Raw genomic sequence first — 26,050 nt, 5'->3', positions numbered from 1 at the left:
GTAAAGTGTTGACCTTCGAAGCTATCAGATTTCGACCTGGAGGGGTCGATTTATCACACATCGCCAGCTAAACTTTTTAGCACACAGCTGAGGGCAAACTTTTATTTCGTTTAAACGTTTTTTCACGAAACTTCTCTTGGCCAGTTCTAGTCAACCTGCACTATGAAGACTCTTGTCTTCGTTACCCTGGTGCTGTGGCAAATTAGCAGAGTTGCCGGCCGTAAGTACTATCATTTGTAAGTAGGCGTTACCTTGCCTTGAGGCAAGAAGGTTGAGAAAACTATCACTCAAACCTTCGAAATGTTGACGAGGGTTTTATAGTTACACGGTTTAGAGGGTTGTCATACACTTTCTTTATACAAGCAATATCTACTTTCAAGTCATGCCTACTGAAAGCGATCCATTTGGTCTTTAAATTGAAGATTTAACATTAATCCGGCGGCCTTTATCAGATGATCTCTCATGGCGGATTTTATATTTCTTTATTTTTTTCTTCGACAAAACTTCACCCTCATTTAAAGTGTTGTCCGGACAATCGCATGCTGTAGATCTCTCTCTCGAAAAAAAGAAAGAAACTCAAGATTTGTTTTATCTCCGTTAAATATAATCCAACGTAGGAGACATTTTGCCTAAGTGACGAAGAAATCTGGTAGGTGTAGGAATTCACCCCCAAGTGGAGTAACGGAAACTCTAAAGCTCAAGGTCGCCTCGTAGTATCTGACATATATTCCCTTGATGGCACTATTTGTTAATTAGGAAAATACTAAGGAGTCAAAATCTTGTGTTTTCAAAGCAAAGCAACAAGGACCGTTGAAATATTTAGTAACAGATTTTATGTCTTCATCCCATCCGAATATTTTATTATGGCGAAACCTACTAAGTTTAGATGAAATTAGAATTTTTTTTCCTGGCAATGCCCTCAGTTTTGCTTTCTTATTTGCCTCTGACGAAAAATTAGTATACATTACTTGATGATAATTGAATCTCGGGTTCAGAAATTTAAGAGTTCGCTTAGTAAGCTGTCTCGTCAGTCTGCGGTGAAAGATCCGCGTACCACGCGACCGAAAACCAAAGTAAACAAAAGATGTTTTTAACCTTTATCACAGGCTTTTACTATTTTGCGAAACGAAACGAAGCGAAACGAAACCAGACGAGATACAGCAAATATATTTTGTCTTAAGGTAAAGGTAATCTTCACAAGGATTTTGGAGTAATCGTTAATTGACAAGAAGGATTTTTATTCATTTCGCAAAGAATTAATTTAAGAAGAGTCATTGTCTTGCGAAATCGACTAATGATCCATTTCACAAAATAGTATCTCTTTAAAATCAATATTTTGCGAAATATATTTTAAAACGTTTAAGAAATGAGAGGAGGTCGAAATCTTTGGTGATATTCCAATTTGTAATGTTTAAATGTATTTTTGTGACATGAGAGAAGTCACGTTGTCGCCGCGGGGTGAAAATAGTCGATTTCTTGAAACAGTAACTCTTTTGCGAAATGAATGAAAGTCCTTCCTATCAATTTACACCAAAAGTCCTTGTGAAAGTTATCTTAACCTTGTTAGAAAATATGTCTGCACTATCCTTTTAGTTTCGTCATATCTCGCCTGGTTTCGTTTTCGTTTCGTTTCGTTTCGCAAAATAGAATAGGCCTTTTTCAAACGAAACGCAAACTGCCTGTGCTTTAGCCGTCTTCATTTCGCCGATTGAGTATTTAGTATCTCTCCAGGAAACTGCTAGCAACTACGTTATGCGGCAACGGAACTGCAAATTATGTGATTTGGTTGATCAAGTCTTCATCAAAATATAAGTGATACGATGACGCACATATCAGCTAATTACAAGATCAGTAACCTTCTGGTAAAAATCGCTGTAATTGCCCTGAGAGAGCCCTTGCGCTGAGGTCACAAATTTAAGAATAGCAAGCACGTATTGCGAAGATCTATAGTTAGGTAATCAATCTGAGCGAGTCTGGTTTGCAGGGAATTCATTGCTCCATATGACGGCTTTGATCTTTTCAACAAGTATCGATCCCTGGAGACTTGTCGTATAGTCAACAAAGGTGAGAAATTGTTTTAATGAACGCAAGGCTTGTCCATTGTGTTAAGAATTCTGTCAATGAAAAACGTGAGAAATACGCGGTTGAATTTTGCTTTGTTTCTTTTCTTTCTTTCCATTTTATTCGTATTTTCCTTTTTTTGTTTGTTTAGTGGCACTTTGTTTCTTTCATTCTTTGCCAAATTCGCCCATCATTGAGATTTAAGTTCGCTCGAACATTGTTGCGCTCTGTGATCTTTCAAAGTATTTCGGAACCTTTGTTGAAGCACCGACATACATTCTAGAACGTTCTCCGTGTTGCGGTACCCTCTTTCATGTGTTTTTGGTCGTTTGTTTTTGTCTTTTGTTTGTTTGTTTTTTTTAAAAGATCCATTTTTTACAAGAACGTTCAAGCTGAGATTGACCAACATTTTAAAAACATACTAAGAACAGACCCAGGCTGATAGTGAGTTGAGATCGTCTTTATTTTGCTCACTTTCTCTTGCGAGAAGTATAAAGACAGAAGAAATGTAAGGCTCTAGTCTAACGGGACAATTAACTCAAATACGTGTGGACATTTTTTACCTCAACAATGCGGTTTTCTTAATGCGGGATGCACTGACCACAGGCGTTCGCATTGATTTATTGGAATCATATACCACACAACTTTAAAAACGTGTGAAGAACCTTTCCAGGCTCATTGCAAAAAAAAAAAAAAGGAAAAAAAAGAAGGCCCAGCCCAAAGAAGGAGTGTAGTTCATTTCAAGAAATATGTCTTAGACGATAGAGAACTAAAATAAAAAAGATCAAAGGGAAATCATAGATCTCCATATATCTGTTTATTAAGACTGCAATAAATGAAAACAATTTGAATAATATCAATGATTCAAATAACATATTCTATTCGATTTCTAACTACTTTCTACAGTTGGGTTTTTTTGTTTACCTCTAATTTTTTCGTTTTATTTAATTTTTTTGTCACTGTTTTTTCCGTGGCTTAATTTCGTGGGCCACAAGGCATTTTCATTTTACAGCCAACAACGTCACTTTAACGGCTGTCACAAAAAATGATACCAAAAACGGCAGAAAAGAACCTTTACAGTGACTTGCATCTTAATTTTCCTCACAATGTTACCCCAGAATCAAACATTAAGGTAAAGACAATAAAGGAAGATGAGATATTGATTTTTAGACAAATTCGCTTCACCAGCACCTTAGGAAATATATAGAGAACAATATAGCAATTATGTGTACTGATGGAGGGGTGTTAATGGTTAAAGAAGAAGAAAAAAATTGTACCGTTCCTAAGTTCATCTGTAGTTTTTTTCTTAATTATTTTCTTGTAGAGGGCTTGCGTTGTCCCATAGTGACCACATATACTCCAGTTTGCTCAGAAAGGACTGAACACTTTTGTGAATCAGATAAAGAATGCTTGGTGGAGGGGCAAAGGTGTTGTCCATCACGGCAGGGGGCCTGCCAACTTGCGTGTACAAAGGCTGAGATTCTTAGTAAGTACTAAAGGTTCTTTTTCTTTTTCCGATTTTCAATTTTTCATTTTTATTTAGCATGACATGGCGGAAAATCGGCTCGAAATGTGGCATATGGTATCACAAGGGGTTAGGTTGAGTGACTTCACACCCTGTCTCGTCCACGTCTCGTCCCATTCCTCTTTCGCTTTTTACGAGAGGAAAACAAACCTGTGCCAGGCACTCAGTCGGTGAACAGCCTGGTCGATGAAAAAGTGTGAAAAACGCAAACCCGACACAGGGGTCACGTTGCTGGTGCCTAAGTTTCGCGACTCACCTCGAAATGAAAGCCTGTGCGACTGCTGCATGTCTTACAAAGGGTTTTATAGATTTACTTTGACTTGTAAGCCTGTTGAGGAACAGTAGAAAGACTCGTGAATCATTGCTCACAACAGATCAGCAAATTATAGATCGTGTGAGATGGCATTAATTTCTTCTTAAATGTTTTCAGAGGGTTGCCCCAAGCCTGTGGATCTTGCCTTACTCGTTGATGCATCAGGTAAGTGCATTCTTTTTCTTCGTTTTTTTAACTTTTTTTCTGTGCGCTAAGTAATTTTCAGTGTAGAGCTGGCACATTTCCAGAAAATGGTATTCTCCAATGGGACGGGAAGGAGGGTGGGGAGAGAGGAAAGATACTGCCTTAGATAGCCTCACGAATTTATGTCGCCGAATGGAGTGGTGATTATCTGATTTTCGGACTCTTGGTCTTAAATTTGTCCTCATTCGTCGCCTCCCGGTTCCCCCACCCACCCGTGGCTGCGAAATATACCATTATTTGTGCGTTAACCGGAGTTCACTTAAAGTTTCCCGTTTCTCCATATAGGTAGTATAAGCAGAAGAAACTTTGCCCGATTTAAAATTTTTCTCAAGCGGCTAGTGGACGAGTTCGACATATCTGAGAGTGGTACTCACGTGGCTCTAGTCGAGTACAGTACAGAAGCGTCAGTCCAGCTAAAGTTTAACGATTTCAGTGGCGCGTTCCTAAACGCAGCCAACGTGAAGCGGCGTATTGATCAAATTCCTCATAATCGAGGACTTACATATATCGACAAGGCTTTGAGATTGACCAACAGAGAAGTCTTTACTGCCGAAGGGGGAATGAGGCAGAACGTGACTAAGGTAAACATCTTCTGTCTGTTATTTTTTTGATAAAATTTCGATTCTTAGAGACAAGTGCGCTTTTAAATCTCATTCCCAGTCACATAAATCGAATTCTACTCTTCAAGAAGAATACAATTATCATAGTAGTGTTATAACATCAACTGTGTAGCTGACAAAACATTGAAATAAGCCAATTGACCGATTACTCATTTAACTTCCGATCTTCGAATCCTGTTATCAACAAAGTTGAATAAAGAATGAAGAACAATTAGCCTATTAGAAGAAAAGGAGACCATTTCTGTCTCTGCAGTTAAAAGGATTATTCACGAAATCATGATGCTGGCTGACTAGGTGTTGAGATTCCAGAGAATAACTAATGATTCAACGTCCTGATAAAATTATGATAACAAATCATTGCCATTTTTAAGGTTTAGTTATTATAATTAATCTATCGCTGTTCTATCACAAATGTTACAATCTGATTGGCTGTGCTACAGAGTGCGGTTTACATTTTTAAATAAGATGTGTTACTGCAACACACCTCTTTTGGTCCTCAAAATAACACACATAGAGATGTGTATAAACACACACCTTTTCATGTGTTACCCGAGCACACCTTGATAGGCTTTCTGAACACACCTTTATGTGTTCCCACAACACTCCTTAACTTGTGTTTCATGCGTGTCCTAAATTTGACACACCTTAAGGAGTGTTCTGCAGAAAGACGTGTTTTGTCACACTTCTAGTTGTGTAACAAAGCACACCTTCGGTTGCGTTTTCAGAACACACCTTTCCAGACACGCAAACTTACAACATTTATATACATTCACATAATTATTTGTACAAAACACCAGGAGTGGTCCACAAATGGTTTATTGATCTTTCGAAAACAATTTATATACAACAGTTTCTAAATAACTATTCTGGATAACTTCACAAAACTTTTATTTGTACTTGTGTTGCAGTAACTTCTTTGAGAAAGCAAAGAAAAATTATTTGATCATTCTATAGATGTAGACACAATAAAATATAAGCATGCACAGGTCTTGCGTGAAGTTTTGAATGACGGTTTTATTTATTTTCGGTAATCATATCATTCGCTCTCGATTTCTATGCATGATATTTTGTTTTAGCATCGTCGTCATTAGCAATCGTACCATAGAAATCGACATTTCATAATCTAATTGTAAATTGTTTTTCGAGAAACGTGGCTTACAAGGTGATCTTGGCTTTGTGTATTTCCAGGTAGCTATCGTCATGACTGACGGTGTGCAAACAGTTCCAGACAGCAGTTCAGAATCAAGTACAGAGATATTAGACTCTGCAGTTCAGCCAGTGAAGGACAAAGGCGTAGAGGTCATGTCAATTGGAATCGGAAAAGGCATCGTGCTAGTGGATTTGGTTACTTTGGCTTCGGACGATACCGGTGTCTTTTTGGCAGAGAGCTTTGCAGCCCTAGATGAGATTGCAACAGATATAATAGAGGGGAAATGTCCAGGTATTAGAGTGACAGATGATGTTACTTAATGAATGACGCAGGCATATACGGAGAGAAAGAACTCCGAGTGGTGCCCGAGTGGTGCTCGAGTGGTGCCCGAGTGGTGCCCGAGTGGTGCTCGAGTGGTGCCCGAGTGGTGCTCGAGTGGTGCCCGAGTGGTGCCAAGAAGAGTCGAACCTACGACCTTCCGATTAGTACTTGAAAGCTCCACCACTGAGCTACAGGAGACTCGAGGCAGGCTGGGCCGTTTAACTAGGTTCATGATGATGGTGACGAACTTCGCGCATACTGCTTGGATAGCAATGTTGATATATGATGCCTTTGCGCAATGATTATGTAAAAAAATGGAAAATTCTACGACTAATGTCACCACGGGAATAACATTGTCTAATTTCCTGTCATTTCTGGGCTTGTTTCATTCTATCGAACAGCTTAATTCAGGATATGATAGTACATTTTCTATTTATCAATTTATTTTTATCAATTTATTTATCATTTCTTGTCAGTTTATTTTAATTTTGATTCATTTATTTTTCCTTTTCAATGAAAACTTGAAGTATTTCAACAAAAATAATTACGGAGGCCGAGCAGAGAGTTGTTGTCGCTTAGGACCGCTGCTAAGTCTGTCAAGTTGGCGCCACCACACCTAACTCGTCCCTACCCTTTGACTCCCAAGATCTGATTGTTAATTCTCCCCTCTACCTGACATACATTTCGTTATAAATCAATTACGAGAATTTGGTGTCCGGTCAAGGCAACAACTTCTACCTGATAACTTTGAGTATTCTCCTTACCTGCTTTGTGTGTAATGCATGGATGATAATTGATTTTTGGGAATTAAAAGGTTAACTAAATTCACAGCCTCTAACACATCCTTGCATTCGTTTTTCAGTCGACGGTCAGTGGTCGAACTGGGAGAAATGGACCGAGTGCACTGAGACTTGCGGTGGTGGCACAAGAAAGCGGATCCGAAAGTGCAACAACCCGGCTCCAGCAAACGGAGGGATTAAATGCCCAGGGCCAGCTGAACAAGAAGAGGCTTGCAATGAAGATCCTTGCCCAAGTTAGTGAAAACATACTAAAGAGAATGCAATTTTTAATTCATTAACGAAAGTAATTCAGGATTACTTCGGTTTTAACTTTGCGTTGTGATTAGTCTAGAAAAGTGTACCATCCTCTCGACCAATCAGATGCAAAGTTGGGATTGGCTGGGGGGATTAATTTGGTTTTGTCTTTTCGACACTCAGTGGAAAGCTATCCATCTGTAACCACTGAATTTTTCGGAACCACAGCGAAACCTCAAGAGCACTAGGAAGTAGGATTTTAATACTTTCAAATATCTCTCTTCACCGCGCGTTGAAAAAGTTTCCACAAATTACAAGAGTATGTTCGGTTAAGTTGCAGTCCTGAGGTCAATAGACACAGCTGCTTATCAGCCTTTTTCTGAGTACCTGGGGTAATTGAACATCTTTTAAAAAACTGTGTACTCGCAAACACGTTTACTCATGCGCAGTTATGTATATCCAAATACATGTACTTTCTGAACAGCAAACACACAGTTGATAAAAAAGTCTCGATGGAAAAGGTCACTAGAAGTGAAAAGGAATTTGTTGCCTCAAATCATATAGCCGACTAAATCTACTGCACGATGGAATAGCTTTTCTGCCTATTTTTGATGGATAATGAAATTTATTTATTCTGCTCTTTCACACGCAGTTTCCAAACGTATTGAATGAATCCTTGCTATCTCGCCAACTATATCGATGTAGTAACAGTTTTTACTGTTCCTCGTGATCCAAACTCTGCTATAAAAATATTTGCATTTGTTGCGTGTAGTCGAACATGTACATTGAAAAGTACAATCCCAATAACATAGAATTATGAAACTAAGATTACCACCAAAACATGTTATACGTCATGTACCAACCTTATACCACACACGGACAACCTTTCAATTAACTCTCTTTTTATTTCCTATCGTGGTCTTCACTGTTTCTCTTTTGCGCCTGGGGTTCCGTCCCATTAAATTTTCTCCGATCTCTTAATCGGTTATGGTTTAGTTTGTCGAGAGTCCTTAAACTGAAGACTGTGTGGAGGATGTAATCACACTACAACAAAAGTCGTTTGATTATTAAACATAGTTGACGGCAACTGGTCCGACTGGGGAAACTGGTCTGGTTGTCCTGTAACCTGTGGAGGTGGAGAGCAGATAAGAACGCGAACTTGCACCAACCCCCCTGCTGCTTTTGGTGGGGCATCATGCCCTGGGGAGCCTGAAGAACGTCGACTGTGCAACAAGAATCCTTGCCCAGGTAATGGAGAAAGTGGCTACAATATTTTTTATTCTTCTGATTCATACGAAGCTTTCGATATTGCTGGTCTTAACATTATACAGGACGCTTATCACATATGAAGCTAATAAATGCTTAACTCACCATAGTGTCTCGGTGCTGGATCCTCGGAGAGCAGAATCCGAAGGTCTGAGACTCTGTGAGGTGGCGAGGAGTACATCTTATTTTCACGCTGTGAATAGCCATGCAAACAAGTAAATGATAAAGCAAACTATCGCCAACAAAATTAGCTTTCTACAGTTAAACATAGCCTCCTTTTTAGTGTATCCTTTTCAGAGAGTAGAACGGAGAAAAAGTATATGATGTTGGGATGTATTGGGTTACGGGAAGGAGTCGTCTTTTTACTACTCTATCCACGAAACTAAGTGAGACTTTGAATTGTTAGTTGACGGCAATTGGTCTGACTGGAATGAGTGGAGCGATTGTCCTGTGACATGTGGAGGAGGCGTGCAGGAGAGAACGAGAACCTGCACCAATCCCCCTGCGCAGTTCGGGGGAAAGACATGCCCAGGAGAGAGTGAGGAAACAAGAGCGTGCAATGAAGACCCTTGTCCAAGTAATAATTTACTTTCATAATTTTTTATCTACAAAGTGTATTAGATATCACGAATTTTATTTATCCCTCGTTCTTGTGAGTGCCAGGGATGATTCCTGTTTTGCTTGGTTTGTTCACGTCTTGCGTTTTACTTCGCTGGTAGACAATGTGAAAATTATGTTAAACTAAGGGATCAAAATCAACTTGTTTTCTACGACAATACCCAATGGACGTGGACCAAAAATATTAAAAGAAGAATGTGGATAGCTTTTCGAATGATGCATTATGACGGAGAAACAACAACACTTTGTACTTGACTCTACGTAAGACACTTTGCCAATGTTACTGTGCGATAGAAGGCCAGGTTCTTAGGCAAAGATGGCGATCAAAACAAACTGGAGACAGACCCCATCACTTTTCGCTAGAATTCATGGGAAAAGAAGTACTTTTTACGTCGTTCTTGAGGCAAAATAGACACATTTTTCCTTTTTTCCAGTTGTTGTGGCAGACGTTTTGTGAGTGGATCTGGGCTGATTTTCATTATGACTAAGAATTTGAACATTGTTCGACGGCATGACGGATAACAATGGTAACCTCATAGCATTCGTCGACGTTTTTCTTACCATTTCCTGGTCACGTTTACAGCCAGGGTGGAGAGTGTCACTCGGGAAGTAACGCTCCTTGCATAAGGTCATATCACAATAACCTTGGCCTGAGCTCGAACATGGATCTAACGATCCACAGCCTTCAATAGCAGGTTAACCAATGTGTTACCCTCTTAATCTTTTGCCCGGCAAATTTCCATTTCATTTACAGCACCTTATGATCCATAAAGGTAGCTGGTTTGTGCTTCGTGAATTCCCATTTTGATTACGGCATCATGTAATCCATTTTCAACCTCTTTACCTTTTGATTACAGTTGGCAATAACTCTTGCTTAATCTATCAAATTTCCAACCTCATCCTTTTGCACGCATTTAACGGCAATTGGTCCTATGTCTTGTTAGTTACCGTTATTATTACTTTATCATATGGTCCACATTCTGCACACAGTTAATGGTAACTGGTCCGATTGGAATGATTGGAGTGACTGTCCAGTAACGTGTGGAGGTGGAGTCCAGGAAAGATCAAGAACTTGTACCAATCCTCCAGCACAATTCGGAGGAAAGCCTTGCCCTGGGGAGAGCGAAGAAACCCGTGCTTGTAATGAAGATCCTTGTCCAGGTACTTTGTAGAGGCCATATCACCTAATATTATTTTGATCGGTTTTTACCACGCTCAAGTTTGCGAATCTTTTCTTACAACCACATAATTTTTCAAAGTTTATTTCTGAGGCCAAATTCGAGCTCTTCTACTGTTCCCACAGCAATCAAGCTTTCCATGTTGGTACTGGTGCATGATTAAATAACGAAACGAAACGAGTGAGTTGATTGGATATTATATTTTGGTTGGGCCTTCTCTTTGTGTTTCTCTTTTTGCTCCGTAATTGCTAACTCTAATTTAGCAAACGGGGAACATTTTCGGTTGGTGTAAATTAACCACCACGTCAAGAACAAAGGTAATAAGGATAGTGGAAGTTTAGATGAGTCCAGAGAAAGACTACGGTAAATTGGATTTTACTAAAACGTGTCTGATATGCACTGCACAAGTCTACTGGAAAACAACTGGTATCAATTGTTCAGAGTACCAACAACTGGAGGGCATTAACAATATGTTGAAATATCATTTGTTTTCTCAATCTGATGGAAGGGTCTGGACGGAACATGACAATCCTAACCCAATATCCATGGTTACTGAACGATATAATCCTAGGCTGTGGCTGGTGCCTCTGGAGTAAATCTTTGAGAGTTATCATGTGTTCTTCGGTCAAGGCTGGAATTGTGTCTCATTGTCAAAGTCCTTGTTGCAGTTGACGGCAGTTGGTCCGACTGGAAAGACTGGAGTGATTGCCCAGTCTCGTGTGGTGGTGGAGTACAGAATCGATCTAAAACCTGTACCAATCCCCCGGCCCAATTTGGAGGGAAGTTATGTCCTGGGGAGGGTGACGAAACAAGAGTGTGCAATGAATACCCTTGTCCAAGTAAATTCCTACTGATTATGATGCACAACTGGTTATCATTGGTAGTTTAAAGCGATTTATCGTCCTCTGGACTTTTCAATTGAATCCCTCATCTCCTTTGCTACTGTATCTGCTCAAAGACCCCTTTTGAATCCTTATTGCAGTTGACGGTAATTGGTCTGACTGGAAGGACTGGAGTGATTGTCCTGTGACGTGTGGTGGGGGAGTACAGAATCGATCAAGGACATGTACCAATCCCTCCGCTCAATTTGGAGGGAAACTATGCCCAGGGGAGAGTGATGAAACCAGAGTCTGCAATGAAGATTCTTGTCCAAGTAAATTTTTACTATGTTTTGATGCACTGATGCTGGGCATTGGTTACTTTTAACCGTCCAGTAACTATCTGGTCTTTTTCAATATCTTTATCGGTCGTCCCTGTTGAAACTGAGTGTCTTGTAAGTCTTGTAATTGGTCTGACTGGAAGTACTGGAGTGATTGCCCAGTTACATGTGGTGGCGAGGTACAGAATCGAACCAGAAATTGCAATAATCCCCTTGCGCAGTTCGGAGGAAAGCCATGCCCTGGGGAGGGTGACGAAACAAGATCTTGTAACGAAGCCCCATACCCATGTAAACCGTTTCTGCTTAAAATAACAAATTCATCTCGAGGGCTTAGAGTTTGTTTTCATTTCAATTTATCTCTGTTAGGCTAAATCAATTTGAACTAGAATATTTTCCTGTTTTTATGACATGGCTTGATCTTTGCAAACCTTAACGCAATCTATCAATCTTGATGAGGATTTGTTAAAAATGGCAAGAAAGAAAAACCAAGACAATATCCAATGCTGGTTTTTCCCCGCATATGGTTGAAAGCTCAAATTTCTGCGATAAAGCGCCTTCGTCCTACTACATGTCTGACGAGTTTTGTCCAGTTCTATTTCCTCAACTTATTTAAAACATTTGTTAAAGTAATACAAATCAGAGTTTAGTATCGAAGCTACTGCTCTTTTATATTCGTATACACCTTTTGAGAGGATTGATAATGTCTGAGGTTCAAAATAGGTTGATGGAAAGTGGTCAGATTACACAACAAACAGTGTAGTTTGTTTTACTTCCCTCTCATAAGCCAAAGTAAAGTTAAATGGTGAAAACCTATATTCCTTTTTAATTTAGTCGATGGTAACTGGTCTGACTGGAAGGAATGGAGCGATTGTCCTGTCACGTGTGGTGGTGGAGTCCAGGAAAGGTCAAGAACTTGCAGTAATCCACCGGCGCAATATGGAGGAAAGCCATGTCCTGGAGAGAGCGAAGAATCAAGGGCTTGCAATGAAGACCCTTGTCCAAGTAATTATCTACTTTCATCTTCATTTTACAACGGGCCTGCCCCAGTAATCGGCAGTTTTTGACTAATTTTGAGTTCCTTTTAGACTGATCTTTGGAGTTTACAAGCTATTTTCTTTTTTATTCTCTATCACAAGCCAAAGTAACGGTTATCGGTGTAAACCAACTTTTTCTTTAATTCAGTTGATGGTAACTGGTCTGATTGGAATGAATGGAGCGATTGTCCCGTCACATGTGGTGGTGGTGTCCAGGAAAGATCAAGAACTTGTAGCAATCCACCGGCGCAATTTGGAGGAGAGCCTTGTCCTGGAGAGAGTGAGGAATCAAGGGCTTGCAATGAAGACCCTTGTCCAAGTAATTATCTACTTTCATCTTCATTTTACAACGGGCCTGCCCCAGTAATCGGCAGTTTTTGACTAATTTTGAGTTCCTTTTAGACTGATCTTTGGAGTTTACAAGCTATTTTCTTTTTTATTCTCTATCACAAGCCAAAGTAACGGTTATCGGTGTAAACCAACTTTTTCTTTAATTCAGTTGATGGTAACTGGTCTGATTGGAATGAATGGAGCGATTGTCCCGTCACATGTGGTGGTGGTGTCCAGGAAAGATCAAGAACTTGTAGCAATCCACCGGCGCAATTTGGAGGAGAGCCTTGTCCTGGAGAGAGTGAGGAATCGAGAGCTTGCAATGAAGACCCTTGTCCAAGTAATAATTTACTTCCATTTCAATTAACAACACACTCATCCAACCATCTTCCCTTAATCTACATTTTCTTTAATAACTGCTAGTTATTTTCTATATACTCCCCATTCGTAAGACAAAGTAACGTTTAGCGATTAAAACAAATTTTTCACTGTGATTTAGTTGATGGTAACTGGTCTGATTGGAAAGAATGGAGTGATTGTCCTGTCACTTGTGGTGGTGGAATGCAGGAAAGATCAAGAACTTGTAGCAATCCACCAGCGCAATTTGGAGGAAAGCCTTGTCCTGGAGAGAGCGAAGAATCGAAAGCTTGCAATGAAGACCCTTGTCCAAGTAATTATGGGTACATTTTTTCCCTTTTTTAAGCTAAATCAATGACAAATGATGCAAAAGATGCTTTTCTTTTCTATTCAGTTGATGGCAATTGGTCCGACTGGAAGGACTGGAGTGATTGCCCAGTCACATGCGGTGGCGGAGTACAGAATCGATCTAGAACCTGTACCAATCCCCCCGCTCAATTCGGAGGAAAGCCATGCCCTGGGGAGAGTGATGAAACAAGAGTGTGCAATGAAGACCCTTGTCCAAGTAAATTCTTACTCATCATGATACATTTTTCTCTTGATACTACTGCAATTGTACCAAAGACCACTTAAATCAGCTCAGTCATTGAAGGCGATGATATGATGCCATTATTGACTTATGAAAAATATAACCGAAATGTCTTGTTCGCCCTTTGCAGTTGATGGAAACTGGTCCAATTGGGGTCCTTGGAGCGAGTGTACGGTCACGTGTGGTGGTGGTAAACAGATCCACACTCGTAGTTGTACTAATCCCCCGCCGGCAAATAAAGGACTACTTTGTATTGGTGAAAGCGAGGAGTCACGGGAATGTAACATTGACCCGTGTGGAAGTAAGAGACATCCAATTATATAATGAATGTGAGAGTGAACTTCGCAATAATGAACGCTACTTAAGCAGGTCCGAAAAAAATTCAGGCCTATATTTTCACTGTTGCTTAAGTAGTTTTCATTCCTGCGAAGATCGCCCTCATATTCATTTTTTAATCCAAAGCTCGCGTATATGTTTTTCGTATATTTACAGACATTATCTATATCATGTTTCCTCAATCATAAACACCATTATGTTTTGCAAAATTACAAATAAGACTGGGAGCTATTCAGATAAATGTCACCGGCGTTCCACCAAGTTCGCACAAGCTTAGACCAAATTCTGGGCGAGGAGCCCATTCACACATCTAAACCTGTTACTGGTAAATAATGATTCAATTCCACCCTAAACTGGGGAATGGCGGCTATAAAAGTTACTAGTTATAGTATTTAGATATTTGAACGATTTTTCATCAGCAGTTATGGTAACATTAGGTGACAGTGACCAAAAGACGATAGACGAGCTGGCGAAAATCGCCTACTACCGGCACTTACTGACGGCTCTGCTTTCTTGTTCGGTTGTTTCGTTTGTTTTTACGTCAAAAAGTTGTGGAGGACAAGGCACACATTATTTTCTCATTTCAGCGGTCTTAGATGAAAAGGGACTCTTGTTAGTTTAACTTCAATCCAAGGTTAATGTAACTCTTGGCTTTGTTGCTTTGTTGGGATGTCTTTAACGATGTTTGTTGCATTTCCATTTAAAGGACCCGCAGTGATAACACACATAAACACATCAATTGCCTCGACCGTGGTTGGGGGTAAAGTGGAGTTACAGTGTGTTTCCGACGGGGATCCCACACCCACAGTTACGTGGTACAGTCCTAACGGTACCGAACTGGTCACCATCACAGGAGACAGCACAATATTTATTGTGGTAGATGGTCCAAGCGACTTTGGTGACTACCGATGTAAGGCTTACAATGGATTCGGTCCACCAGTTGAGAGAGTAGTATCTGTGGAACCTATCGGTAAGTCATCTATTCCAGCTTCTGAATCAGAGATCCCTTTGCTGTTGATGAATAGTCTGTACTCGAACCAAGTGACCTATCCAGCCGGAGCCCATTTATACTCCTGAATGGAGAGAGGGACTGTGAAAGTAACGTGTTTTGCCCGAGAACACAACAATTAACCAGGCAAGGTCTTGAATCCGGACCTCCCTTAGCTGTTGATCAGTGAAATAATTCTAAGCAAGTTTGATGTCACATTACAACCCTTTGAAATGAGGTCGGTCAACCTTTATTTGAATGAAACACTGCATGAAGAGGAGCGAAATCTACTAATTTGTCTTTTTCTTGTCTCTTCCGTATGACTTAATCGACGGCAGTACCACAGAAGGTAAGAAGGATATAATTTTTTAAAACTAGCTGCAAAGCGACAGCTTAGTTATCCAGAGCATCCAAATGTAATCCAAAAGTATTTGTTTCTTTGATGGGTACAACGATTAATTGTATCTCTAAATGTTCAGTGGGTAGCCGAAGCTATTGCATGCTGCAGTCGGCAACTTTATCCAGAAGCGTATTTTGCACGATCAGAAATGAGGACAAGGGCGCCACAGTATGACTCTTTAAAGTTCGACTCGCAATAGACAATACTCAAAGGGGACGGACAATTTTCATTTGGCCATTCCAAGTGGCCTCCTTAAGCACTTTCACAAAGAGAACACAACGGTAGATATTTTATTGTCGTTTTGTTCCTTAGGTTGGACCTCCAGGCGATCCCGGACCTAAAGGCGACAAGGTATGATACTATATTTTACAACTGGTACTAGAGTTACTGATTTTTCGTTGGTAACCTATGGCCTACAACAAGCCTCAGAGACCACACTTGTTGACACCTTGGAAATGCATGGAAAAGCTGCAAAATATTCTAGAATTTTATTAAACGAAAATAAATAGATGAATCAAGTAATATTGAATTCAAAAGATTAGTATTGATCATTAACGTAAATATTATACAAATCGGTTTCCCTTTAATAAATAACATTTTGAGTAAGGAGCAATGCTCTCTGCTAACTGATAACCAGGCGTAAAAGGAGGCCTTCAAATCCTTAACCCTTTAATTCCCATGAATGACTAAGATAAAATTTCTCCTTATAATATAAATACAATATCAACCAGATAAATGATGAGAGTAAAGAAAAATATCAATTTGGGGATAAAAAAGTTGATCCAATACTAAATTCTCTGAACCAACATCATCAGAATTGTATGATTGACAGTAAGGAGAGTCAAAAATTCGATTTGGGAGTTAAAGGGTTAATTAACTTCCTGTTCCACTTTTTCCCTTATGTATTTACACCCTAATATCAGTATGCATATTCTCCATACATTTCCTATGGTTATCACGAATGATTTGATTAGCTGATGATCATTTCCTTTTTTTCTCGTGACCTTATGTTTGATTCAGGGTGGATATTGTGAGAGGAGACTAGATGTTAGTCACTCTTAGGCGTCAAAAGGTTAATAGCTTAAGTTTTAGAGGTTCAACACTAGTCTTAAAGCCGAATGAATCCTGTACTTTAAGGGTGATAAAGGCGGGCCAGGACCCCCCGGATCACAAGGTGACCGCGGAGTGAAGGTGAGAAAGCTTTTTTTTATCAAGTCGTTTTTACCTCATCGCTGACCGCTTAACTTCTTTTATATAATTTGATAGAGATCCGAGCAACTCGTGCCCTGTTAGGCACAATTTTAGAACTTGTTTATAACGAAAGAAAAGAACGAGGCAGTCTTCATAGTGCTTCTTTCCAAAGAAGTTCACTAGCAACCTCGGAAGGCGTGCACGAGAAGAAAATCGTATTATTTTAAAAGTACTTATTCTGATAGTCTTCTCCAGAGTAATATTTGTGATAAGCCCTATGTAGCTGTTTCGTTCTCGACCCTTAAAACCTTATTGTTCAACTTGTCAATATCCATTCTATTTTCGTCAGGGTCAACCGGGTGTTGACGGTCCTAAAGGACCCCGTGGGCCGCCGGGGCCCCCGGGGCCTCCTGGAAAAGTTATTTTAAATTTCACTGGACCTGATATTGGGCCACTCGAGGGCAGGGTGGTAAGTAAACCTTTCTCCTTTGGTATAAAAAAACATTTAACATCCATGATGATTTATATCTTTATGCCTTAACGCTATTTGTAGCTGCTTATTCCCTGGCAGTTGTATTGCAGATAAAATGAAAGAACACGGAAATTATCTTATGTTCAAAAAGCAGCTGAGTTCTCTTGCACAGTTTCTGCATTACTTAAATTGCGTTTCACATCGAGGGAAATTTTTACACTTGAATATCATTTCCAGGTCAAAATACAATTTATTTCATTAAATTAAATCTGACTGTTCTGTAAAGAATTTACCCTTGTTGTCAGTGAAACTACAGCTAGGCTCAGCCATCAGCTCGCTCATTGCTCGACAGAAGAGGAGTATACCCCGCGTAAAAAGCAATTTGACAGCAGCTCAAGAAACCATACTCCATATATGATCAAAAGCTATGGTGAAAGACGTTTTGTGTATCAACACTACAGCCTGTTTGTTTTAGGTTCCGGGTGGCTCTAAAGGACCTAATGCTGGATTCATTACAGTGAAAGGAGAACCAGGAGAGCCGGTAAAATTGTATTAAAGTCGAATTTATTCATGCTTTCTTGCTCGAAATGAACGGTTATGTTCGTTAAATTATTTTACATTTGCTCTCTTTTTTCGTTTCTTGCTTTTCAAATGGAATATTTTTAGGGGTCTCGTGGAGTAGCGGGAACTCCGGGTTACCGTGGGCCAGACGTGAGTAAAAACTTGAATTTGCAGTAATAGGTGATCTGTATCTTTTTTTATTATTTCAATGTGGTTTGCCCAAGAAGAGGCATTGTGGTTGGGTTGAGAGCGCATTGGACTAACAATTCAGAGATTACGGTGATTAGACTCGTAAACTGTCGATTAAATGTGACATTTTTTCGGTAACTAGATGCACATCTGCGTCTTTTCAAGCGCTCGTAGTGGTACCATATTGGCAAGGCATTCATACGGTTTTCACTTTAACTTTACGGGCATAAAAAATTGGCATGTTGAGAGCACTTAACAGCGTGTGGAAAACATTATTCCTTCCAGTGCAGTGTTTTAGACCTGCTTGTGAAAAGAGCCAACACGCGCGTGCACTATTAAGCCGCGACGGTGATCTGCTACTGTGAACACGAGAAACCTCATATTTTAAATCCAGGCTTGAGTAGAAAATGAAAAGAAGAGAAAATGGATGCTAATCCAATTACTGAGTAGATTTTTTCTACAGAACATGGTCTGTGAAGCGGTCAAAGCACGATACATGGTTTCAGGATTAATGAGAATCATTACTTACATCTAACAGACGAACTTCGTCTTTATTCATCCAGGGCACGCCAGGGGAGAAAGGACAAATGGGGCCTGAAGGAGAGAGAGGAATATCGGTAAAGCTGAATTTAGACCTTTTAAACCAGTTATTCAAACAATAGTCTCAATTTAACGAGGTAGCCTTTTGTACGGATATTGTATGCTTGCTTTGCTTAACTTTAGAGGTTAACAATTTTTCGGAGATCGAGATTTTATGTAAACTAATCTAGCATTACTAAGGAGGACCCCGTGTCCTCGTTCACCTAAATGAAAGGTTAAATTTAGATGAAAGTGTGAGATCTATATCAGATCAATCAATGATAACAAGAGGAAATGCTTTTTGACACTTGTTTGTAGGGTGCACCTGGTTTACCAGGCCCTCCAGGTTTGCAGGGAAGAAGTGGAGAGGATGTAAGTAAAAGTGTAATTGAAATATCTCCACGTTTCATCCCAAATGCTGCAATTTACAATCCGTGCTAGTTTCGTAAAAATGTAAATCGGGTGTGATAGTGATACGCATTTACTTCGTCGTACAAAGTATTAATGTGTGTTCATTTGTTAATGAAGGGTGCTCCTGGTCCCACGGGTGAGCCTGGTGAGACTGGTGTCCAAGGAGAACCGGTAAACGATAAGCTACTCAATTACTCATTATTCCAAAGTTAGGTCGTTATGGATAAAAGTGAGACCTTGCCGTATAGACCGAGCGATAACGTGTCAGGTGGTCAGGAGTCGATGAATCGGTCACTAATTCAATGGCAATCAGCAGACAGTCCGTCGATCGGTCAGCTAATTAGCCACTAATTCAGACAGAGAGTTAAACTGAATCACTGAGCCAATTAGTCAGAAAGTCTGCAGGCAAGTCAACCAATCAGTCACTCAGTCAGTCAGTAAGTAAGGAGGTACGACAGTCAGTCAATCACTCTCAGTAAATCCCGGTCAGTTAGCCACGAGTCAATCAGTCCACTTCTTGGTAATTCAGTTAGTCAGAGAGTACGTTTATCGCTGTCGGAATTCACAATCAGTTATTCACAAGTTAGTCAGTCAGTCATCCAGCCAGTCGGTGAGTCAGTTATTCAATTAGTCAGAGAGTCGGTCAGTCTGCAGTCATTCAGAGAGTAAGTCAGTCGGTCAGTTCTTCAGTTAGTCACTCTTGTGTTTGTAGCGCAAAACAACCGTTTGTTTGTTTATCAAATATTCGACACGATCTATAAAACATTATTTGTTGCAGGGACCTGTTGGGAACCCAGGTCCCATTGGTTTATCTGGTATCAAAGGCGATAGGGTAAGTAATTATCGTCATTGTTGTTGTTTAATTTCTCTTTTTGTTGTTGTGCTGTTAAGTCCTTAATAAGTGTTTTTTATGAATATTGTTCGCATCCGACCAGAGTATTTAGATTTCCAATTACCTTGTTACCTCAGGGCATGAAATTGCGCCCAATACAGGCGCGATGACAGCGTAAAAAAGAGGTTTTGTTTGTTTTTGAAAATGGCTACCAACTTTTCTTGAATTGGCTACCACTTTGAAGAATTTAGGAGCCAAGTGGCTGTCAGAAAAAAAAATTAATTTCACGCCCTGTACCTTGAGCGACAATTGTGCATCTAACAGTTTTGTAAGACTCGAGCGATAATGTTACCTTAACAAGAAGCATTGTTAATTTTTTTCTGATTGAAACTGGAAAACTTTCCAGGGAGAACAAGGTGAACCAGGAGAAGTAGGAGATCAGGGTAAATTTGGACAAACGGTGAGTCAACGCTTTACACCCTTACGTAAGTATTCATGTTCTCTATTCTGTTTTTGTACATTTACTAAGGTGCTGACAAGGAGAATTTGTCGAACAATCAATAGTTTCTTTAGTTGGTGATCATTTGCTCTATTCTCATGATGTTAATGTGAGATTCAGTGGTAATATTTTAAGGAGAAAATAGATACTAGTCACTCATAGGTGCTGAAGGGTTAAGCCAGGCAATAATCATGTACATTTGCATTCCTCTTTGAAATGGATGAAAACCGTTCAAAGGTGCTGCTATTTTAAGAAGTCATTTACTGGAATAAGATGACAAGATTTTGAAATTCTTTGCTGTTTTTCCCATTGTTCCACGCTGGTGCCAAATGCTCAAAATGTCTCTTTTCCCTTTCTAAATGTTTTTATGTCCGTGTTTGTTTAGGGATTTGATGGAAAACCTGGTCGAAATGGCGTCAATGGGAGGAAGGTGAGTTTTAGAAGACAATTGCCACCGTAACTAGTAAGGGAAGGAGTGCGATTTTAACTTTCGAGAGAGAAGTTACCCACATTTTTCCTTAAAGACGAAAAAATCGGACCAGTCAACATGTTAACCCAGAAGTTCCGCTAGTATTTCACGTTAACACTTTTCTTTTTATCATTCTTACCTTTAGGGAGAACAGGGACTCTCGGGTCCGCCTGGGGTTCCGGGACTCAGAGGTTCACCTGTGAGTAAAAAAACGAACTGTGTTGTGTCCTTTGTACAATCTGGAATTGTCTGACTAGTTTTCGAAACACTGTCTCGAATTGTTATTTAGCAAGCGAAGTGACAATAATAGACTCTTAAATAATGGATGTTCAATAATCATTATCACATTCTGGAAAGGCAGTACTTTGGTAAGGAGTCTTTCACCGATAATTTGTCGTTACCAACCGTTACATGTATGAAGGAAAGCCGTGCCCATTCATAAAATTGTAGATAAGTTTGGTTTAATCAACTGAGTTGATAATATAAATTGGCCACCGCGCAGCGTTTCAGAGCTGACGTTTCCAGCGTTGCAATTGGCCCTACATCAGAGCAAATGACGAACGGCTGACGCTCGAAACGTCAGCTATGAAACTTTCTACGGGGGCCAATTTTCTTTATGAACTGAGCTGATACAACCAAAATTATTTTGTTATACTCCCCCACCGACGCTGCTCCGCAGTTACATTAGAAACTTTTTATTCATTTATAAAAAATATAGGTCGGATTGAATCTCACTCAATGACGAGACGACATTAGTTTTGAATGTTGTCAGCCTAGAATATCTTTCTCAAACTAGGAATTTTTTTTTTTACGAAATGGTTCACTGAGGCGATTGTAATTTTATTTCTTATTATCATGGCAGGGTCAACAAGGTCTACCGGGCGGGCCAGGACCAGAAGGACCAGCGGTAACTAACAGAACTGTATTTTAGGTTGCAATATTTGCAAACTATCTAGCTTGATGGGTATGGGAAAATTATACATTGCATCAGACCGGCCATGGTCTGTTGTAGTGTTTTTTTTTTTCTCTTTGCCAGTTGTCTCCCTTCTTTCAATCGCCCGAATCATTTGTCTTTGTATAGCTTTCTAAGTGTTGAGTCCATTTTTAACCGACACTATACAATCTTCAGGGTGCCCCCGGAGAAATAGGTGAACCAGGAAATGCTGGAGCTCCTGGACTGAAAGGCGACAGAGGGCAACCTGGGTTACGTGGGAAACGCGGTTCAAACGGGGAAACTGGGCCCAGTGGACCAACTGGACAGAAAGGAGACTCGGGTGAAAAAGGTCGACGTGGCCAAACGGGACAACCTGGTGCCAAAGGAGCGACGGTATTGAAAGACAATTTTGTTACAAATTTTCACGCTTTATAGTTCTACGTGTTATATCTTCTTCGGGGTATTACTTGATCTATGTTAGATTCTGTAAATTCTTTAAAATGACTTACACCGAGTAATAGATAATAAACTACGCAAGAAATACCTGTATTGTGGTTATCATTTGGGATCACGTGCCCCCTTTGTCACGAAGGATATGGTATTTGTTGAAAAGAAAAAGAGCGCAAAAGTCGATTTTTTTAGGCTCCTCGTTTACAGCTAGTTGTGAACATTGTTTCACAACTCGACACTGCATTTTCTATGTGGTTCTTATCATGTTGCAATATGGGTGAATTTGAAAATCGTACCTTTTGGGAAAAATGTTGAGTCACTGCCTATATTTGATAATGAAGACATTATTTCTAATCGTCAGGGTCTCGTCGGCAACATGGGCCTCAGAGGAGAACAAGGGAAGGAGGGCGCTCCGGTAGGTAGCCTTAAGAAATTTGAAAAGCCCCAACTTAAGTGTTCGTATTCTGCTCACTGTTATACTTAAAATGAAGCACTGATAAAGATAATTTTTCTGACAATCTGGACCTTTTCAAATAAGTGACCATTTCCTTTTTCTCTCGTGACCAAAATATTTAATTTAAGGGTGATACTGTAACGAGAAATCGGACGCAAGTCACTCTTAGAGTTTGAAGGGTTAACTTTTTTTTATCAACAAATAAGTCCTTAATTATTGTTTATATAATAGATTGATTACTAACTTGCCGCAACTCTTCATTATACGGTAGGTTTAACTGCCTGTTTACTTGTCAACTCCAAAAAACGCAAAATCATGTAGCACTTAATGAGAACAAGGTCAAACATGGTGTTCACAGTTTCTTGATTTTCTCAAAATTGTGTTCTTTTCTCTGTTTGCAAGGGAATCGATGGTCAACCAGGCTCAGAGGGAGGAAGAGGAGAGAGGGTGAGTCAATATTGAAAAAAATTTGAAAACGCAGGTACACGAACAAGCGAGGTGCAAAACGATAGCGTCATATGTGAAAGTCTTGGAAGCTTCACCTTTCATTTATTTTCAATTCAGCATCCCTAAATAAAAGGGAACGTTAACATTTTATGAATAGCTATGGTGAATGGCGTTCCATTAAAAGACTTAACGTCTTCAGCGGAAAAAATTTTACGGAGAGGATTTCAACATGACAACGCTTGTGAGAATCTGAAATTCCTAACAGCGAGGATTTGTCTCATGTGTTAGTAGTGCTAAGAGAAAAAAAAGGTAAATAAGGGTTGGTAAAAACACACTGAGAACTACAAAAATAGCTGTATTACATTTGCAATGACCTCATGCAAGAGAGCATTTTTAGGGCCCCCCAGGAACAGCAGGACCAAGAGGAAGACTAGGAGCGAAAGGAAATCGGGTAAAGTGCTTCACTGATGTTAGATCTGAATTTGATATAGGTATTATGTTATGTGAAAAATTGTTTTAAAATAAAATAAGAAAAATTGTTTATGCTTAAGAGGTGTGGGACAAGTTACGACGTAAGTTCATTTGTTCATGAAATAAAAGAAAAAATTACTACGTGAGGAGTGTTCCCCGTTATGTACGTTAAAGGATGAGATCTGAAACGCATTTTGTAAGCAATGAGAGAGTTATATCTTGTAAAAACATGCCATGAGAACTTTATGTTTGGTTTTTCTCACTTTTTCATCAGACGCTGGATGTTTAAATGCATTTTTAAAAGATGGTTTCTTTTTGTATTCAACCTAGGGTCCTTCAGGGCAGATTGGAGCCCCTGGTCCAATTGGCTCGCGTGGAAAAAAGGTCAGCAAGTCTATATGTTTGAAGACGAACAAGTGCAAGAGCTCCCCTGATCGAGAATTAATAAATATGTTGCACCTAAAGTATTCCGAAGCTCAATTTCTTCTGAGAGAATTAATAAATATATTCCATGACGCTATGCGTCAGTCTAGGAATGGATAACAGTTGACTTCAAATTGTGGTAACAACTAAAAGGTGGCACACGGAACGCAGTCGTGTGTGTCAATGATATTCTCGCCTAATCTTGGCGTCTTCTGCGATCTATTACTGGACAGACGTGCCGCAACTTGGAATAATGTTGATGGTGACGTCAATCAAAATGCGTATGTAATTTAGCATATCGTGTTATCAAAGAATGAGTGGAAAATATGTATTCTTTATCACCTTTTTCGTGTAATTCTAGGGTTCTAGAGGACGACGAGGAGCAAGAGGCCTTCCTGGTGAGATGGGCCCAGAGGTAGTGTGCTGTATACTTTTTAGAAAATCAACGCAAATTTGAGTCAAAATTTTTTTATATTAAGTTTTTATTGAAATTAATTTTGTTATTCTGACCGCCACGAGGCTCTGAATTTAAAAATTTGTATTTGTTGTTTCTAGGGACTTCAAGGTGAAGTTGGTTACCATGGAGCTTTTGGTCTGGCAGGGAAAAAGGTAAACGTAGTCAAACCACTAACACACAGAAGCTCAGGAGGGCCAATCACAAAAGCTTACAAAAGGATTATCTGGATGATCGAGGCGTCATCGTCTGGGTGAGAGTAGTCTGAGAAGGACTAAAATCGATAATGGTGATTGACGTTCCGACAACTTTGGTGGAAGTCATTGACTCTGATGATGACTTCCGCCAAGATGGTCGGAAAGTCAGTCACTACAAGAAGGAACAGTCCTTTTCCAAGACTTCCCTCACCCGAGCGATCAGGCTACACTACCAAATCCTTGAACCATTGTTTAGCAGCCCAACTGTTACACGGTCAAATGTAACTCCTGGGTTCGAACTTCTAAAAAGTGGAATGAGCACGAAAAACTGGCAATATTAACAAAAAATATGAAGAACTGTAGTAAACATTTCTGTTTTTTTAGTTTTTTTCCGAGTAATGAATTATCTTTACGTCTACAGCGTTGAAATGAATGTGTTCACTCAATGTCTGCTAAGTTGCATGTCTAGTCAATGCGTCCTGCACAAAAAGAAAAGGAAAACGCTCTTCAACTAGAGCTATATTTGGATCAATATCAGTATCTAGGCAACTAACCCTCCCCTAACTCAACAACAGTCAATTGATAACAAGTTAGGGTTAATGTTGGGTTAGGGGAGGGGTAGGTGGGCAGTTGCCCAGATACTGATATTGATCCCTATATTTTTCATGCGCATTTATTATTCTCAAGTACTTTCGTTCTTTTGAAAGGGCAACGCTGGATTACCAGGGATAGACGGAATTCCTGGAACCAAAGGAGATCAGGTAAAGAAGAGATGAGAAGTTTGAATATTCTCATTACCTGTTTGCTGGATAAAGTATGGATATTGTACGGAGAAGTTAAAGGGTTAACAGCAATTGTGCTTGTTTCCTGGAATTAAGGCTTGCTCAAAGTATCTTCATCTCTTCATTAGGGATCTCCTGGAGTGGCTGGAAATCCTGGGAGCCCTGGAATGAGGGTTAGTTATTTCCCAGCAAGTGTTTATAACTGAGAAATTAAGTTTTTTCAACATTACTACAACAAAAGGTATTTTTTCTACCTTGATTTAGGGGATTGGTGGACAGAGAGGAAGAGCAGGGAATCCGGGGGCGATTGGATCAAAGGTGAGCGTTTGACAGGGGTTTCAATGAAAACCAGTTATCGGTGGGGTGTACCGCTGCCTATAAGATTTCTTACCGCCGTCTGTTAAGCCTAAGGCAGGCTTTCGTGTTGGGTTTCCCTTCACAGACACTTTTCCGGGTATGGCCACCAATTACAGCGCTGGCAGCCACTTATGGAAAAAGTCATTGAAAACCCTGTGGGAACACCCTGGCGATACTTCTACCTTTAAAGTAATTAAGATAATTGACAAATTTAGTTGTTCTTTTTTAAATCTTCATTGTTATTATTATTTATTTCAGGGCTTACCAGGGGAGGATGGCACTCCGGGAAGAGCAGGAGATACCGTAAGCTAAATGTTCATTTGATATTTATAAGCTGGCGTAGTAGTACCTGAGCCAGAGTTTGAAAAACCATATGAATTATTTTAAGATGGATT

The 26,050-nt window shown here is 39.8% G+C and overlaps 2 protein-coding genes across 10 annotated transcripts; both read left to right on the top strand.

Annotated features, from left to right (window-relative positions):
- Positions 1–24: 24 nt before the first annotated feature.
- On the top strand, positions 25–15,323 carry LOC149039572 (SCO-spondin-like). 9 transcript variants are annotated; one of them, XM_089181685.1, is made up of 17 exons: positions 25–220; positions 3,386–3,547; positions 4,017–4,064; positions 4,389–4,684; positions 5,912–6,164; positions 7,057–7,227; positions 8,306–8,476; positions 8,901–9,071; positions 10,103–10,273; positions 11,273–11,443; positions 12,281–12,451; positions 12,632–12,802; positions 12,983–13,153; positions 13,313–13,483; positions 13,565–13,735; positions 13,890–14,060; positions 14,802–15,323. In XM_089181685.1, exons 1-17 carry the CDS (start codon positions 163–165, stop codon positions 15,170–15,172), a joined length of 3,069 nt encoding a protein of 1,022 aa, XP_089037811.1. In that variant the 5' UTR covers positions 25–162; the 3' UTR covers positions 15,173–15,323. The 9 variants fall into 9 exon arrangements, with proteins under 9 accessions (XP_089037811.1, XP_089037813.1, XP_089037812.1 ...); XM_089181694.1 differs by lacking the exon at positions 25–220 and adding an exon at positions 1,895–2,064; XM_089181687.1 differs by lacking the exon at positions 10,103–10,273.
- A 371-nt stretch (positions 15,324–15,694) lies between these two features.
- LOC113681075 (uncharacterized) lies at positions 15,695–25,982 on the top strand. Its single transcript, XM_027198144.2, has 24 exons — positions 15,695–15,834; positions 16,621–16,674; positions 17,024–17,143; positions 17,622–17,687; positions 17,813–17,857; positions 18,460–18,513; positions 18,794–18,847; positions 19,004–19,057; positions 19,665–19,718; positions 20,125–20,178; positions 20,603–20,647; positions 20,832–20,885; positions 21,549–21,593; positions 21,816–22,013; positions 22,432–22,485; positions 22,927–22,971; positions 23,369–23,422; positions 23,773–23,826; positions 24,227–24,280; positions 24,421–24,474; positions 25,224–25,277; positions 25,427–25,471; positions 25,563–25,616; positions 25,914–25,982. Exons 6-24 carry the CDS (start codon positions 18,484–18,486, stop codon positions 25,965–25,967), a joined length of 1,110 nt encoding a protein of 369 aa, XP_027053945.2. The 5' UTR covers positions 15,695–15,834; positions 16,621–16,674; positions 17,024–17,143; positions 17,622–17,687; positions 17,813–17,857; positions 18,460–18,483; the 3' UTR covers positions 25,968–25,982.
- The last annotated feature ends 68 nt before the right edge of the window (positions 25,983–26,050 follow it).

This window comes from Pocillopora damicornis, chromosome 9 (assembly GCF_964200805.1).
Source record: "Pocillopora damicornis chromosome 9, jaPocDami1.2, whole genome shotgun sequence".
NCBI lineage: Eukaryota > Metazoa > Cnidaria > Anthozoa > Scleractinia > Pocilloporidae > Pocillopora > Pocillopora damicornis.
Note: the sequence above shows the minus strand (reverse complement) of the source record. Positions and strands in the feature narration are given on the sequence as shown.